Source organism: Anarrhichthys ocellatus, unplaced genomic scaffold (assembly GCF_004355925.1).
Source record: "Anarrhichthys ocellatus isolate YVR2014 unplaced genomic scaffold, GSC_Weel_1.0 scaffold37, whole genome shotgun sequence".
Classification (NCBI taxonomy): Eukaryota; Metazoa; Chordata; class Actinopteri; order Perciformes; family Anarhichadidae; genus Anarrhichthys; species Anarrhichthys ocellatus.
The window spans coordinates 2,199,519-2,216,699 of record NW_022280067.1 but is presented as its reverse complement, the minus strand read 5'-3'; the positions used below and the strand labels follow the sequence as shown (position 1 = coordinate 2,216,699).

At 41.3% G+C, this 17,181-nt stretch overlaps 1 protein-coding gene across 2 annotated transcripts in view; it reads left to right on the top strand.

Annotated features, from left to right (window-relative positions):
• Positions 1-4,835: 4,835 nt before the first annotated feature.
• Positions 4,836-17,181, top strand: part of fstl5 (follistatin-like 5) — a 149,322-nt gene continuing 136,976 nt past the window's right edge. The window contains exon 1 of one of the 2 annotated variants that reach the window (XM_031866964.1): positions 4,836-5,388. In XM_031866964.1, coding sequence (XP_031722824.1) covers positions 5,366-5,388 — 23 coding nt within the window. In that variant the 5' untranslated portion in view covers positions 4,836-5,365. The remainder of the gene's footprint in view (positions 5,389-17,181) is intronic. The other variant, XM_031866963.1, reaches the window with a different exon arrangement.

Sequence of the window (17,181 nt, the reverse complement as noted above, 5' to 3'; positions counted from 1 at the left end):
GGTCACATATCACATCTGTGTGAGCAGGCTCCTGCTGACGCTCCCCGTACAATTTGTCGCAATCTATTACAGTCTTCACCGCACACCGACACACACACGCGCTGAATATTCTCACTGCCAATCTTTTCTGTAAAGGCACAAAAACACATGAAAAAAATGCCAGCTCACACGCACCAATTCATGCAAATAACCAAATTTGAACACACACACACACACACACACACACACACACACACACACACACACAGAAGTGGACTTTCTACCACTCCATTGTGTGCAAACTTTCAAAACCAACACCCCCCCCAACCTATTGTACTCTCAAACACGACCGCCAGCACACATTACACAGAAACCCACACACAGACAAAATGAACTCCCAGCTTGAAAAACAAGATGCTACAACAAGCTGCAGAGACAAATTCCTTCCCCCTCTTCTTTATTCAACATGCAGCCCATTAATTGTTCGCCTGATAAATTACAGCCATCTCAGCAGCCCCCATGTGACATATACACTCGGGTTGTTTATAAGCACAGATGTGGCAATGTAATCTTTGGATTTGCCGGGAGAATGTCAAGGGAGAGCCCCCTCTTACTCGCCTTAATGAATCATGCTATAACTTAATTTTGAAGGAGCAAAAACACATTGGGCATATGTGCTGACTAAGCGTGAGCACGTGCATCATGTTTAATTATATGCATTGATGTGGCACTGGCTGTGTAGTTACTTATGAGGCATGACGCTCATGACATGCTTTATCAGGATTTACATGAAAACATGTTTCTGTGGGGTTTCTATGAGCAACATCTCTTGTGCTACGTTGTCATTATTGACTCTGCACTACACATTACAGCTATTAAATACTTGGTATTCTTTGACCAACACATTGTCACCCCAATGCGTCAAATACCTCAACTTGGTCAGTGCTCCTAACTATGACACTCTAGGTCCCCCTCTTACGTCCCTTATGGAAGTGTCGGGGACGGTGTCAGTACGCTCCTTACATGCGTCGTGTTTTTTTAAAATGAACTTTTTGTCTTCACAGGAAGTTTCGTTTAGGCAACCAAACATTTTAGTTCAGGATGGCCTAATCGGGCATTTGTAGCAAAAGCAACGACTTTTTTTACATATAAAGACCACAAAAGCACACACCGGGGGGGTTGGATGGAAGGTGGATGGGTCCAAGAAACGGTGATCTTTCAGCCTGGAGACCGCAGTTCATTCGTCGTTCATTCATGTGAAACGAGTAGTCAGATTGATGCTTTCATCATGTAACATGCGTACTTCAGTAATCACACTTCCATAGTTATTTTAACCCAAACGACAATCTATTTCTAAACGTAACCAAGCAATTTTGTTGCCCAAACCTAATTGTTGTTTCCTGTGAAGACAGAAGTTTATTTTGAAAATACCCTGTGCACGTAACGAGCAGAACTGTCATGTGCTGCTGGATTTCATACGAACCGTTGTGTGAGGATGCGTTGCTTAACTCGACTGGGATGACGAGTCACGTGACCACAGAGTGACAAACGAGTCACGTGATTAGCGACTGATGTGAGTCAAGTGGCTAAGGACACTAACGACTCACGTCACCAAATGTCAAGATTTACTTCCAGTTTTGCTCGGGACATGAACAGTAGTCTCCTGGACTATAGGCCTGTGTTTGCTTATGTGAACTATCTCGCACTTTATACTAGGTCAGTTGCTCTGAGCATGTAAAAAGAAGGCTGGTGTGTCTTTGGCATCTTTTGTGTGTTGGAAAGGGTTCAGGAACACAACAATATGTAGTTGAAATGCTTACTGTGAGATGAGATAAACCTTTATTGATTCCCAGCATGAAATTATGTTGTTGGACAGAGATAGGAACAGATAAATAATGAAAGTAAAGTAAGAGGTATATACATTTAAAATAACAATAGAATAAAATATAGAACCTATACGAGAGCATTTAGACAGTAATGATATGAAGGTGGATGTAGGAAGAGGAAGTCATCGGTTTGAACGGGTCGGGGACAGAAGATGCCAGGATGAAAGGGTTTTGTCTCCAGGTGAAATCATAGATGACAATAACGTTGCTTATCACAGCTACACAGACGACGTTCAGATTGACTTAGCTCTTTCACCAAGTGACTATGGTCCCTTGGTGAAGGAGCTTAGATCAAGTCAATAGCCGGATGCAATTAAATTTCCTTCAATTAAATAATGACGTGACGGCTTTCTATCTTGCTTCAGGTCATTTCAGGCTGTGGTTGTATCACCCAAGAAGACTGTCCTCACCAGAAAACAACTGTTGTTTTTTGTTCAAATGCTTAAAATAACCTTGGTCTTCCTGACAAGTGACCCCTTATGGTAAATAGTGTCTGTCCTCTTCCACAAGCAAAAGAGGACGGAGGTTATTGGGCATACGAAGTGGCTGACTATCAATGCAGAACATGGTTTGCATATTGTCTCCTTAATACTACATGTGACTAAGGACTTTTTTACCAGCTGAAAGTATCCTACTGCAACTGAATTTAGTCCTCTGCTCCTTCTGTCAAAATGCAGGTTAAATTCCTCAAAGGTTTTTGGTCCCTTGGTGAAGTTATTGCAGTGGAAACAACTAAATGTTATTTTTATTGACCATAAACACCTTTTTATAACCTGAACCAAGTTTTAGTTGCCAAAACTTGACCTTATGAGGTGCAAGATCAGAAGATGCTCATGTGAGTGACCTACTGTAGAACGGTGACAAAAAGAGTCAATTCAATTCAATTCAATTTATAATTTAGTCTAATTGAACGCTACTACAAGGAACTTTCATTTTGTTTTGATTTTAGCGGCCCATGTGGATGGAAGTGGTGTCATTTCTGAGCACCAGAGTTGCTTTAGAAAACCTCTCACTTTACTGCAGAAGGGTCCGACACTCAGTCCTGGTTCTGTATGGTTTCATCTGATTTTGCATAGAATCCGAGCCAGTGGCACCGATGACGAGCATTAAGAAGGTTCTATAGAGGCATCATATGAATGCGAGAGTAATTTGGGGTTTTGCGGACTCATCCAATATTGACATTCTTGTCTCTTGATAGAGTCAGTTTTCATCCAAGTCATAACGCCAGAAACCATTTTGTGTATGCGGGCATTATGTTGTCATTAGAACGAATGTACGACAAAGGCTGGACACCTCTTTTACACTAATACATCCATTGTTTCAAAGCCTGTTTATTCTAGTATGGAGTCACAATTATCAGGTTACGGATTAGACTGAAACACTGATGAGTCAATAACTCATAACTCATAATGACATGAATATATCAGACATGGTTGCTTGTCTGAAAACATGTTTGGTGGTGCGATCCCCGGCTCCTCCTGTCCGCATGTTGAGGTGAGCGGGACTCTGAACCCCAAGTTGCTCCCCGGGTGCTTTAGAGCAGCACACCTCTCCTTAAGATCAGGATGGGTCAAATTCAGGGGTGGAATTTCATTCAGCTGTGCTGCGTACCATTATAAAAAATAGTTGTTTAATAGTGTCGTGGCACACATTCGTAACAGAATTACAATACACCAAGGGCAGCCTGCAGTGCAGCGCATAAATTAAGAATCTTGAAGTTTTAATTGGAGACAGGCAAATTGATGTGAATAGAAACTAGGCAAAACAAAAGGCTAAACAGAAATAAAACATGAATAAATAATGATAAAATGCATAAATAGCTGCATTTGCAAATGAGACAAACACAACTTTTGATGCGCTGTAGATGTAGCACACATTCATGCATCATAAATAGTATCGACCTGATGCAAGTTATTTTAAAAGCAGTCTTTTGTAGCAGGCTACAAGTACTTGTCAAAATGAAAGATCTCTGTGTGCACAATGACTGTATGTCTAAGTACGCTGCACCTTTAGAAATGGTCTCCCTGTTAGGTAAAGACCAGTATTTTATTCAGGTTAGACTAAAGTACATCTTTATTGCTCTTCATAGGATTCAGGTGAAATGTCCTTCATCTCTACTCCTGGATGAATTGGATGTCTATAATTTGGCTTTGGGAGAGGAGGAAGTTGTCTTTGTTTGCAATGTTATGTCATATGTAGAGTGTTGCTCTTTTCTTACAAAAAGTTAATTTAGTCAGTGATGGGATGCACAGAAAAGTAATTTTCGTGCATTAAGTGTGGCATACTTAAGTATTATTTTGAAGTACTACATTCCAGAAGGAGATTGTGAGATAGCGATATATGATACGAGTGTTCATTATCATTATTGACGCAATAAAAATAAGCAGCATTTTAATGTTGTAGCTGGTAGAGGTGGAGCTAATTTTTACTTAATCTATAACAACACATATTTTATTTGATGATATTTTTGTGTGGAACATCTGAAACTGTCAATAGTATTACTAAATGTCATATAAATAGTACAAAGTACAACATTTCCTAATGAAATGTTGTGGAGTTGAAGAAATGAACTAACTCAACAACTCGAGTAAATTAACTTGGTTACTTTCACTGACTCCTACTTCTACATAATATGAAAAAATATATATTCTTATTAGAGGTTGATGTTCCTTTACATGGTCACCACAAAGATCTTTGAATGAAATAAATATGTAAGAGAATGTTGTTGATTTTTAGCGGTCATCTTCCCCTCGTGATGATCACCTGGAGGTCATACAGCATAGTGAATAAAAAGCACATTTTTATTCACCACTCCGTCACTGGAGCACGCGCATAATGCATGCGTGTGCAAGTGCCCAGTGAGTGTGCGGGGCAGCCCTAAAGAAACCCAACTCTCTCCCTCTCTCCCCCTCTCTCTTTCCCTTTTCCACCCCTCTTAGTCAAGGACAGTTTCGCTTCGCATTCCGCCTGTCAGTCTGCCCTCGTGTTGTTGCTTATACTGCCTACTACGGGATACTCGTGATTGGTTCATCCCGTCCCTCTCCTCCCTCCCTCCCGCGTGACTGTATGTAAATCCGGTCGGGACTCAGCCAGTAGGTGAGGTTGGGGCTGGCGGCTCCTGCCTCGGTGGCGCACACGAGACCCGAGAGCGGCCGAGGTGAGATCGCTGCACTGTCGGAGCTGTCCACTGCGCCGTAGTGCTGAACTCCACAGTCCCTCTGCTCTTCTTCCTCCGTCCTGCTCTGTCGGCTCTGCTGCACATTGGAGATATTTCGGGAAAGGATTAACAACCTCCCCTTTGGCAGTTTATAGGTGCAAACTTCTCCCGAGGGCATCTCACTCTCTTTCGCTCTCGCTCTCTCTACACACACACACACACACATCGGGAATTACACTAATCGTGAATTTGACCGCAGCTCGAGATTATCACTAATAATAGTTTGTTGAGAAGTGTTGCTTCCTTCCGTTTGCCACTAATCTCGCTTGGATTATCTTTCTGGATGGTGTACGTCTGGACGCACAGGTAAAAAGAAAAATGTGTTTTGTTTGTTGTGGAATCAATTTGTTAAAACCTATCCGACCACCGCTCCATCCCCGAAAAGTCCCTCTCTCTCTGTCTGACGCGCTAACAGGATGCAAGCTTAACCCTCATCATCGGTGAGGCGCCACAACTCTTGTCTAATAATCCACCAGGTCACTCTCTCCTCGACTCAGAGAGAAAAAAAAAATCTCCCGATCTGTCGCCTCAAGCGTTTAGCGTTTACTGTTTCAATTGACTTGTCGCCAGGACCTGGAGGCTCAAATCAAGTGATATCAGGATATCTGAAGTTGAGATTACAGTTACTGTTATTCTGTCAGGAGCGCCGAAGCACAAACACGTCCTGTAACACAATCAATGTTTTTTTTGAAACGGCTGGAGACACGCCACAATGCCCAGAGCATTTAATTTATCCGCGCACTACTTAGTGCGATATTTTTTTTTTTCCCTTGGCACGCTAATCCTTGAGTGACACCGTTAGCAGCAGAGGGATTATACTTTTGTTTTTCATCCTCAGTTTTGCGCCTGACTCATTTGGCAGTGTATTACAGGTTCCTGCGCGCGCCAGGGATGGTCCATTAATTGTGTTTATTGATGGTTTGCGAATGAAATCTGGGGTGTTGTTTTGTGGTTTTATCGCTGCGATGGTGCAGCAGATGGAGTAAGAGCTAACCTAAAGCCAGATTAAGTTCTGCCATCGATACGACTCCGATTTACAGGCTGAAATCCTTTGAAGAGGTCTCTGGTGGAGCCTCAGGACAAAAGATACAACAAATACTATAAAGATAAAAAAAAATAAACTTGAATGATTGCCAAATATATCTATTTGTAAAAGATGGTATAATGTAACTAAATAATTTACATGATAGTGTGAAACTCACAGGGTTCATTATTCTGTATTATTTAAGTTATTTTACTTGAGTAATATTTTCAATACGGGTGCTTTTTGCCATGCTTATTTAGGGCTTGCTATTTAGGTGTTAGACTCCTGATTAGTGTGGTGACAATGTTATCGATTTACAGGAATCTGTAAAAGGGACAAGACAAATTCCGAGCAGTCAGCATGTTGTATTTCCTCCATCATTTTGACGTTCTGCGTGATTTACCGGGCACAGACACTAATGATGCCAGCACGTCTCTCTACTAATTGCAACAGTAATTGAAATTCCCGCAGAGGAAGTTTGAATGCTACATAAACCATGCACATTGAACGTTCAGCCAACTGTGAGCCTTAACAATCCAACTTCAATCCTTTTATTCCCACAATACATTCACTTTATCTGTGAAAGCACTTTGAAACCACACGATAAAATCTATTTCCACTGGCACATTGGATGAATGAGCGGGTCTATTCTTCAAGGCTGCACTCATTAATTGAATCTCCATTCGAATACGAACCAGCGTTACGCTTTCCCCCCCCCCCCCCCTTAGCTCAGATCCAATTAGACCATTTAACAACAGGTAGGAGATGGTGCCAGCTGAGCAGGTAGTGGTGTTAATGGAGCTGCTCTGCTTTTTCATTTCATTACAATGACTTTCTTCGAGCACTGCGGGGAGGCAAAGGCTTTTGAGTCGATATTTCTTTTCACTGGAAAGAAGAAAAATAATGCTCGGAAACTGATCAAAGCATTTCAGATTTGAGAGGAAAAGCACTGCGTGTGAAGGTAATGGCAGCTGGTATTATTTAGGGGGGGGGGGGGGGTGATATGACAATGAAGCTGTAAGTTGAGGAGGACGATTGCTGAAAATGGCACTGTTTTACGATCTTCATGATAATCTCAGATGTCCTGGCAGATTCAAAAATCTTTACCAATAACACTCTGAGACGTTTTTACGGGGCTGTTTTAGAGAGCAAACTGGTTTTAAGAAGCATATTTTTCCCGATGTTACTCTTATGGCTGTCTACATAGCTGCTAGGTACATCCGCAAATTCAGCAGCTCACTTTTCAATGCCAAGGCAGGTCCCAAAGGTTTTTCCGTTCCACACCCCTATGATCATGCACTAGTCCTTTTATGGCTACTGTACTGTCTATTTTAAGCTACCAGCGGTTTCTACTGGGTCGCTGAACAAACACGGGAGATGAAACAACTATACTGCAGCTCTAGCAGCTTCCTCTGGGCTTCTTTGGGATCTATGAAATCCATTGTGTCAACATGTAAAGAACCATCATACCGCTACTGAAGTAAAATGTGAAGAAAGCATAATGGAATCAGGTGCCATACTGTGCAGGATAGAGCCAGTTTTATTTGGCAGTATCATTGCATTTAGTCAGTGAAAGGTACCAGAGGCCCTTGCAGATTGAGATTTAGACACTTTTCACTTCAGAAAACTTTGATATTTAAAGAGTCAAGCTTGGTATCATGCAAATGTTTTGGGTTTTATTTGCATATTTTAAGATATGTTTTTAAAAAGTCTGCGTCCACTCCAATACGATTGAAGTAAATATACTGTCAGCAGTTTTTTTATAGGAACTATTTCTTCTGTAGAAAGTAGTTACAAAAAAAACAGTTGTCTTGTCGAGTTTTTTTAATTTATCCACAGTAATGGGGATGTTGTTCCTGAAAAAAGAGACGTTTCTGATTACTTTTTTGGTAACTTTTGAATGTTTTCAGCATCACAAATTAGATTGAATTAATCTCCACTACCCCCTCTAACCTCATTGGGTAGAGGGGGTGCCATAAGGGCTGAGTTCTTACCCCAGCGGCCCGTGTTCAAGTCTGCATATCCTATCATATCATTCCCTCTCTCCCCCTGCCTTTCCTATCTGTCTCTCACTCTCTATCAAACAAAGAAGAAATGCCCAAAATATAACTGGAGATTGAGATCTCAAAACTTGGCCAAATAAAACCAAATGCTATCTGCATGGATGTATATCACTGGAGATGAGTCAGAAAATATTTTCCTTTTGGAAAATACACTTATTGTTTTTGTGAGAGTCAGATGAGAAGATCAATACTACTCTCATGTTTGTGCCCAGAGCTGGACGGCGATTAGCCTAGTTTAAAACAGATAATCTGGCTCAATCCAAATTCCAAAAATACGTCTACCAGCTTATCCATACACAGACAGAATGAGACTTAGTGCTTTTAGAGGAAGCTATGAAATGTAACAAGCAACACCTTGTCCGTCCACGCAGCACTTCTGTGTCTCCACTATTCGTCTGGCAACCTCGAGGAGATGACAGGACTCTGTGAAGTGCACACAGCCGTTCGGCAAAAGACTGTTACAGAACTAAGACAAAAAATAAGAAAAACATTTTACATGCAGTACAGTATGGAAACGGAGTGGTATCGATCCTTTAATCTGACTCTCAGGAGGGAAAAGAATAAGCGTATGTACCAAAATATCAAATTATTCCTTTTAATACTTCAAAAGGATCCATAGTTTGAATTCTGTCTTTGTTGAAAGAACTCACTTGAGTAGATTGTAGATGAGTAGATTTTCTAAACATACTGGTTTCACCTTCACAACTTTTTAAATGTGTCATCAGTGATTTTTGTGGATAATGACTTTTTCCTTTCTGTAACCATCAGGCTTTCAATTTTACAATTCAAAAGTCACATTTCACAAGGTCACACATATAAACAACCCAAACAAAAACATATTTAACACTTGTGCTTGCTATGGAAATCAAAATTTCAAATGTGTTCAAAATAGGTTTAGATACAACAACAGTAAACAAGTTTCATCTCTCAGAAGCTCAAAAACCTAACCCACCTCAACAATAACACTGCTAACATTGCTCTCCCCTCTTCCCACTCAGAGCTAAGCTGCAACCGCCGCCAACTCCCATCTGCGTCTCTGTGTCTGTCTTTGTTGTTCCCCTCTCCGATATGTGGAGTCTTTATTGTGCAGTGGGCCCACACACATTGAGCCATCTTACCTTGCTGCCATGTTCAGGAGACACTACCTCCTGACACTCTTGTGTCTCCTGGTAAGCAGGGGGTCCGTTTAATGAAGTCAAAACCTTTTTTTACTTCATTTTTCTATTTATTTTCTATGTGCGAGTCAACCGTTGCTGAAAGCATGCAAACAAAGAAACAGAAAACGTCGTTTAATCACATGTAGCAGTTACAGATGAGAACGCATAACAATATCATTTAGATTATCGGTATGTGCTTAACTTTCTTTGATGATGTATGAAAAAGTCTGCTCTGTGCAGTGAAGTCAAACATTTTGCAATGGATTCCCCTTTTCTTTCTCATTTTGCTTGGAAGATCAATCTCAGGCAACAGCATGAGGCTCCGTCTCCTGACTTTTCAAACGGCTCTAGACCTCTGAAGCATGACCTCCACTCCACTCCATGTCTTGATTGAACTCCAAGTGGATTGATAAATTGTTATTGTCATAACCCATTTCGTGCAGCACAGCAGAACAAGGCTTCCGTGGCTACTTTCAAAGCCGAGGCCGGGTGAAGCATTGAGACTCTTTTTCTCTGTCTCAGTGCTCTTTGGCAGATGGTCAGACCATAATAGAAGTTGCAGAAACCTTAAGGGTGAGGGTCAACAGGCTCTAGGTTTCTGCACTAATCCTGTCAGTGTGCTGTAAGCGGGCTAATAGCGAGTGTGGCTTGAGGCCTTGTGAATTACGTCTCAGCAGGTGGGGTTAGTGGTGGTGCTGGTGGTGAGATAACAATGCTGTTGTTTGCTGTTTGTTGGAAGCGTACGACACTTGGGGAGTCGGGTGTTGGTGGTCCGGCCATGCGTTGCATTTTAATGGCATCTCAGGCCACAGTTCAGTGTTCACCGCCACTGTGGCCAAGAGTTCCTCGCACAGTACAGTAGATCAGATCAGTCCGATTATGTAATGATTGTTCACAATGGGAGAGCCAATGTGCCTCTGCCAGGCCCTTTCCTGCAGAGTTGTAGCGACGACCTGCACCTCATGACATTTGAAATGGTCTATAAATTAAACGGCTATAAAAGAAAAGTCAAGGTCTTCCCTGCCGTTGCCTCGTATGTCCAGACTCCGGCGATCGTAAATTAATCAAATGTGGGCCATATAATGCACAAGTCCTTGCTGTCAAACCTTTGTCACACAGAACTTATTGGAGTCGCTGCACAAAACCTTCTGATGCGTAAAAGGAGTGTTAAATATCTTGTGGTTGTTGTGGTGCTCGCTCATATTAATTGTTAATAATTGTAGCTTTTTGGATGAATCCCAGGGTACAATCGGAGCTGATGGCACACAGTAGGCTGTTGATAATTCTCAGATGTCTTGCCAAGCTAGATGGAAATCCTGTGCATGACAAAAGATATATTAGAATCACTTTTCAAAGCTGTGATAAATAATGTGCACACTCTCTGAGGATGAATTAGTTAAAATTTTCATACAGTACAAAACTGGCAGCCGGGGCTGGTCACAGTGTGCTGTCTGGCGTTTCTTAAGGACTGCCTGGCTGGATCAAAGATAAATTATATAGTCTGTGAGAATCTTAGAGCTTCTTTAAAAGGGCCAGTTGTTAGAAGCCAAAAACAAAGTCCCACAATTTCCCTTTTAAGTTTAAGTAGATTCTAGTGTTAGGAAAAGTTACTTTTATTCACTTTAATTAGATTCAATCTACTTTCAAAACGTGCACTGCCACAGTGTGTAGCTGACTACTTTTTAAAGGCATTTTGATTCAAATTTGTAATAACAGAAACTGAACCAAAGGGAAATTAACAATGTTATTGACAAAAAAAAGTCAATTTAGCAGCTGTTCTTCGGCTTTCAATTGTATGATATGATCCTCTTCAGCTGTCAAGCTCTTCAAAGGAATAGTTTAATGTGAAGATCGGTACAACTCTCATGTCTCTGCAGTAAATATGAAGCTACCACTAGCAGCGGTTTGCGCAAAGAGTGGAAAAAAGGTGGAAAGAGCTGGCCTGAGGCGGATTTTGTTACCTTAGTTTGGACAGCGGCATGCAGCCAACATACCAAAACCAATGGCTTTGGAGATTCAACATTCATTCTTCACATTCTTAAAAAAGCACATTTTCTCTGTACATCTTGAGAAAGGAAAAGGTGAAATGGCACATCCTGTTTGTGAGTTCAAAAAATAGTGTTTGAGTCCCTGCAGGATCGCTCAGCCGGTCTTAGTGCTCACTGAAATCTCACCGTCCGTAACACAAAACATCCATAGTCCTGCTGAGAACAAAGCAAGCTGCTGAGTTAGAAACACATCAGAGGCTCATTAGCGTTCCAGTGATTGACCAGCTGAACTCCCGTTACCCTCACGGCTTTCTTAATGTCTTCGCTGCTGTAAATCCCCTCACCTCCTCTCATCGTGTGCACCGGTCCGACACGGTCGTCACCACTGTGGTTCCAACAGAAGTCCTTTCATATCCCATCTACAGTACCCCTGGTCACGCGGGACTCAATGAGGGAATATATCTGCCTTGTTTTGTGCCAGAGACTGCCGTTGAATTCTGGTGAAGCTCCAACTTTCTGAGTGTTGAGGATCATTGAAATTCCACGTTTGATTTCAGAAGTTCCTCTGCCTGGATTTGGACTGCCTGCCAGGATTTAGAGCAGATTAACTTTGAAAGTGATTTAGCTCTCGGCTTCTGCAGTTGCTACCGGGGCAGAAAAATAACAGTTTCTCATCCACTATTCCCATCCTCACATGGATATTCTTAACGTGCAAAAGAGAATTCTGGTGTGAAAAGAGATGATTGACAGTCAAGTAGGTAGAAATATAGAGGAGACCCAGCCCTCTGTCAGTGTTATCTAATGACCCACACAACACAATAAACACACTCCCTGGATGCATTTGTGGCGTTCCTCATTCAGTGGTAAAATGTAACTGTGGTGTACGAGGGGATTTAGTGGGGAGGCAAAACACGCCAAGTTCAAAGCTCAGTGTAATCACATTTTATGCGTTCGGATAGATATCTGAACGAAACAGATAAGAGCCTCATAAAAAGGATGGGGGATAATGAATTATGTCATCACAACATGCAGCCAACACATTTACACAAGGGCCTATCTCCTTCTTTATCTGCTATCTGGTGGCACTGGGATGCACTGCTGTTATCCACTTGGCATTTGGAGCTGTGCGTCCTGTCTAATGAGTCGGGGATATCGGAGCGGCGCTCTTCCAAAGGGTTCAGAAGCTGAGTTGTAGACGGCAAGTTGCTTCTTTGAAGTCCAGTGAAATTGAGGGTTCACAAATCCTAAGAAGTCTGAATTAATTATGTGTGGCAGTGGAGTCAGGCTTGTAAATGTACCATAGGGACTGAGGTGTGATTGATACAAGGGGTTTTGAATGATGAGACGAGTTTCTCTGAAACTCCTTTGTGCTGGTTTTCGACATAGTTAAAGGACCGTGCTGGTGTTTTTCCACGTTTTAGCAAATCAACCACAAGGCATGCATAGTTATAGTTAGTAATGACACACTTGGAAACAGAAGAACCACTTTTTTTAACATGAAAGTAAGCTTCTAGGTGATAGTGCGGCGACACAGGTGTGATTCCTCTCACTTCATCATGAAATTGTAGATTTTTTCCCCTGATGACTTTATGGACTTGTTGTCCATGTTGGCATCACCCTGATTCACAAGTCATGCTGTCTGAAAATGAAAGCTGTAAGGGTGATAATTTGTCTATAAAGTCTACGATGTCTATTGTAAACTTTTACTCACTCAAACTGGCTTATTGTTGACTTTCTCATGTAACGGCTTCCCTTCAAACACTTGAACTTAGTACTGTAACTTGGAAGTGTTTGCTTTCAAGTGAATTAACATGAAATGTTACTTTGACCAAAATAAAAACGGCGAGCAAGAGTTCAGAGTGATGAATTATTTACATCAAACACGTTACCTCATTGCTAGTTTTAAGAAAAGTTTTCTTATCAATAGAAAAACTTAGATTAGTTGAACTCCTCTGCTTCACAACGCTACACAGAGTTATTATTAACACCTACATGTTATATATACACAAATTAATACAAATTCATTAAGCTAACTCAATAATTAGGTTAATGAATTGGACCATTAGCATAACTGGTCATACTGAATACATCATGGTGATTATGGAGGGACATTAGGCAGCTCGAGTGACACTTATTTGGACGTGATCCAGAATATTTGAGAGATGATTAAGGCTGCGCCAGGTTTAGGCCCCGGCTTTTACAAGGCCTGTTCGGATTTGGCTCAACTATTTGGACTCAATTTATGCTCCAGAAAGAAATCCCCCTATTTGAAAATTGCTCCTCAGATGAAAAGAAAAAAAGAAGGCAAAGCAGAAGGTTTTAAAGAGGGGCTCTTTTCAACTATTTCCTCATGCCGTAGCCACTATTGCTCATTGCTCATTATTTCTGCTGTCAATAGCACAAATCAGGATGAAGCTAATGAAGTCTTACACTTCCTTTAGCATTACATCCATTTGAAAAGAAGGCCGCTGTTAAAGGTCAGCTTGCGTTAGTTAATCTGTCATGAAAACACTGATTTCTTTCTTTCTGAAGTTAAAAATAAAGCAAATCAAAAGGACCAGATTATAACTTCACAGGTGTCATTGATGCCAACTTAAGCGCCAATATCTTTGCTCTATACATCAGCGGGGACTCCTAAATAATTAAAACAGACTGGAGCATAAAGCTAAAGGTCACATATCAGTCCGTCTGTGTAGAGACATGAGCTAAAATATGTTTAACGTAAATGTGTCCTCCAAATATGGAGATCACAGGAAATTTAGAGGCTGCACACAAAGCAGAATCCACGTTAGCTCTCAGCAGATACAGCTGCCTGCACAGCTGGGCGTCTGCAGAGGAAGCGCTCTCGTAGCAAAAAGAGAGAGCACATGGTCTCACCAAAACATCTGTCACCATGTCATTTCAGATGAATGGCCCTTGATTACACAATGATGGTTTTTGTGAGGACGAGGCCTCGAATTCTGGGTGCATCACAATATTGTTCATCTTGTTCACATTCTTCTAAGAAAAAGAAGTGATGATGAGATGAGTCATGTGAGAATTTGAAATGAATGAAAATAGAACTTCCTTCTGGTTCGGTTAAGTTAAAGAGCTAAGACGCCTCCTCAAACTGAAACCAGGAACTAACTCAGGGACTCAAAAGTTCTTGTGTTTGCGTTGCCTCAGAATATCAAGAATGGCGAGGAGGCTAATTAGTTGCTCGTAGGTTAAAAGGGAGTTTGAACTCACAAGAAAGCCAAGGCAAAACGAAAAAACTTGACTTTCTACTATGTCAATTTTATAATTAAAGTTGGGTAAGTCAATTATTTCATTTTAATTTACACATGAATAACAACAAAATAAATTCCCTATACAGACAAACCATGTTTACTTGCAGTCTGAATGAGTTCAGACTGTGTAACAACAACTCCACCTGTCCTGCACCCTCAGAACATTTTCAGGGTGCAGGAACTATGATCCAGCAACCAAAAGGTTGCTACGAACAAAATCCTTTCCATGACTTTTTATATTGTTCAAAGAAAACGTTTTACTCTGGATTGACAATTGATACCACGGAGTTGTGACTCAGAGAATATCCTATTTGTGACAGATTTCAGGATCATTTGTGATCTCTAAGCACCTGGTTTATAATGGAGATTTTTTTCTATCGAGAAATCCTCTGGCACACGGGAATTAATGCATTTTATGTTTCCAGCTGCTGCAACAGCTTGGAATAAACGGAGGGGCTGGGCAGTGATCATGTGCAGCGATAGTCACCATGCCGCATCACTAGACGCAAGCAGAACTTAAAACTTTATTCACAAAAGTCGTGTCAGATGTGACATTGTTGGCCAGAAAATGTAATGGCGCAGAGCAGTGCCAAAATCCTACAACAATGATTACGTAGCTCCCAAGTTGTTGCCAAAAAACAAAGAAGGCAGATCAGCAGTGTTCTTATACTTTAATGCACAGTTGTAAAACACAAGGACTAAAACTGGAAAACACCAAAACAATAATTATATTTTATGTCCTTTACCATATGACTGTAAAAATGTGATATGTTTGTGTTTACTCCTGGTCTTGGAAACAATAGTTTATAGCATTTTAAAAAGGTGACTGCCTCTCTTATGCTATGAATAAATAGGAAATAAAACGACAGCAAAAAATGGAAATAAAGTGTCATCTTGTCTTGGTATACGTGAAGACAACAATCATCTTTCAACACGCATTGGGCAAAAATCAGGGAAGCAAACCAAACAAGTTGGCAGTTGCTCCGGAAAATGAACTATAAGCAATCTCACATTTATTCTGCACATCACCATTAATGAATTACCAGCACATGCTTTAGTGGTGTAATTTACAACTTTGATTTGTGCGGTCTGGAGGGGAATAGAAGAGTTTTAGGATCGAGGTTTAACATCCGATATAAAGTATGATTTTAATGTATGATTTGAACCTACATAGTGTTTATAGTGTTGTTCTATGAGGCCTGTGTTCGGACATTTTTTTTAATATATAGGTGCAAAACTCTCTACCTTCTCAGATTAACAGCTTTTCTTGTGCTGTTGACCAGGTTGTAGTTTCATCGTAGATATTTAGGGTTGAGCGCTTTGCCCAGGGGAGAAACTCAGCAGTATTTTTTGTTGGAAAAGATTTTTGCCTCTTTACTTCAAACGCCCGTTTCTTTGAGGTTATATGGGCTTCATATAAGATTACAACCTTACATTCACCAGCCAGCATTTCTAACCTCTGGGCAAGTGCTGCCCCTTTTTATGAAGCCACTTTGCCATTTATTAACTGACTCACTGGCTGCAAGTCTTGCAGAAAGAAAATGTAGTATGGTCTGTTCCGAGTGAGTTTTTTTACTCCTCCAGAACCACCAGAACACTGTAGTGAAAGGCGTTTTTGTTTTCGCCTTATGCAAAACACTCTCAGCAAATCCTTTTCAAACCTCGAGTGTTTAATTTTCATGCATATCGTGAACGTCTGGACTACAGAGGCGGCTGATGCTTCATTGACGCACCAAAATAACGGCAAAGCAGCCGCAGTAGTATGTAAGGAAAAGCGATTCCTAGACACCATGCAGGGACATAACATGAGTACTGTTGAAGATACTAATTTAGGCATGTATTACATTCAAAGTCATCCCTTTGTTCCTTTGTTGGATGGAACTGCTCTTTCTGAGAGATTGGCACAGCAATTTTTTGCATTTGTAAGGGAGGAACAAGGACCAAACGGACGCGCTGCCCTAGGGGGAAGTCTGTCGCCTGTGGTTTTGGACATGCTTTGAACTTGAATGAGTCCTTTATCGGGGCACGGTGCTGCCGGGGATGTATGAGTATGAGAAGTGCCATGATAACTCTGCCAAATAAGACATGCTGCAGCAGCAAACACACATAGCACACGCTCCAGTGTTCTCCAGATATCTCTGAGACAAACTGCACATAGAAATACCGCTGAGCGTGCTTAAAGAGATCTGCCCACAGGAGGTCAGGAACGTGTCAGTGGAAGCATATGACGAGAGAGAGGAGAGCAGAGCCGTTTATCTGCTGACTTCAAGTTCCCCTCCAGTGACCTCGCTCACAATTTGAATAATTTCAAACAAGCGTCTCTAGGAAAGCATTGGTTTACTGAGCAAACTGGGAGCACCAGTGCATCCCTGCTAGTTGAAAAAGGCCCGTGTGCCTCAACAGCAATGCAATTTCCCAGCTGTGCAGGTGGGCTTCATTTAATGGGCCTGGAGAAGACAGTATTTTTGGAGCTTTGAAACATTAATACAGTTAGATATGGAAAAAACACCATCAGATTCAAGTGCACACAACAGGAAACTATTTTGCCAAATTAGGTTGTACTAACATCAATAACTATCGAAGAAATGGGCTGTGTTT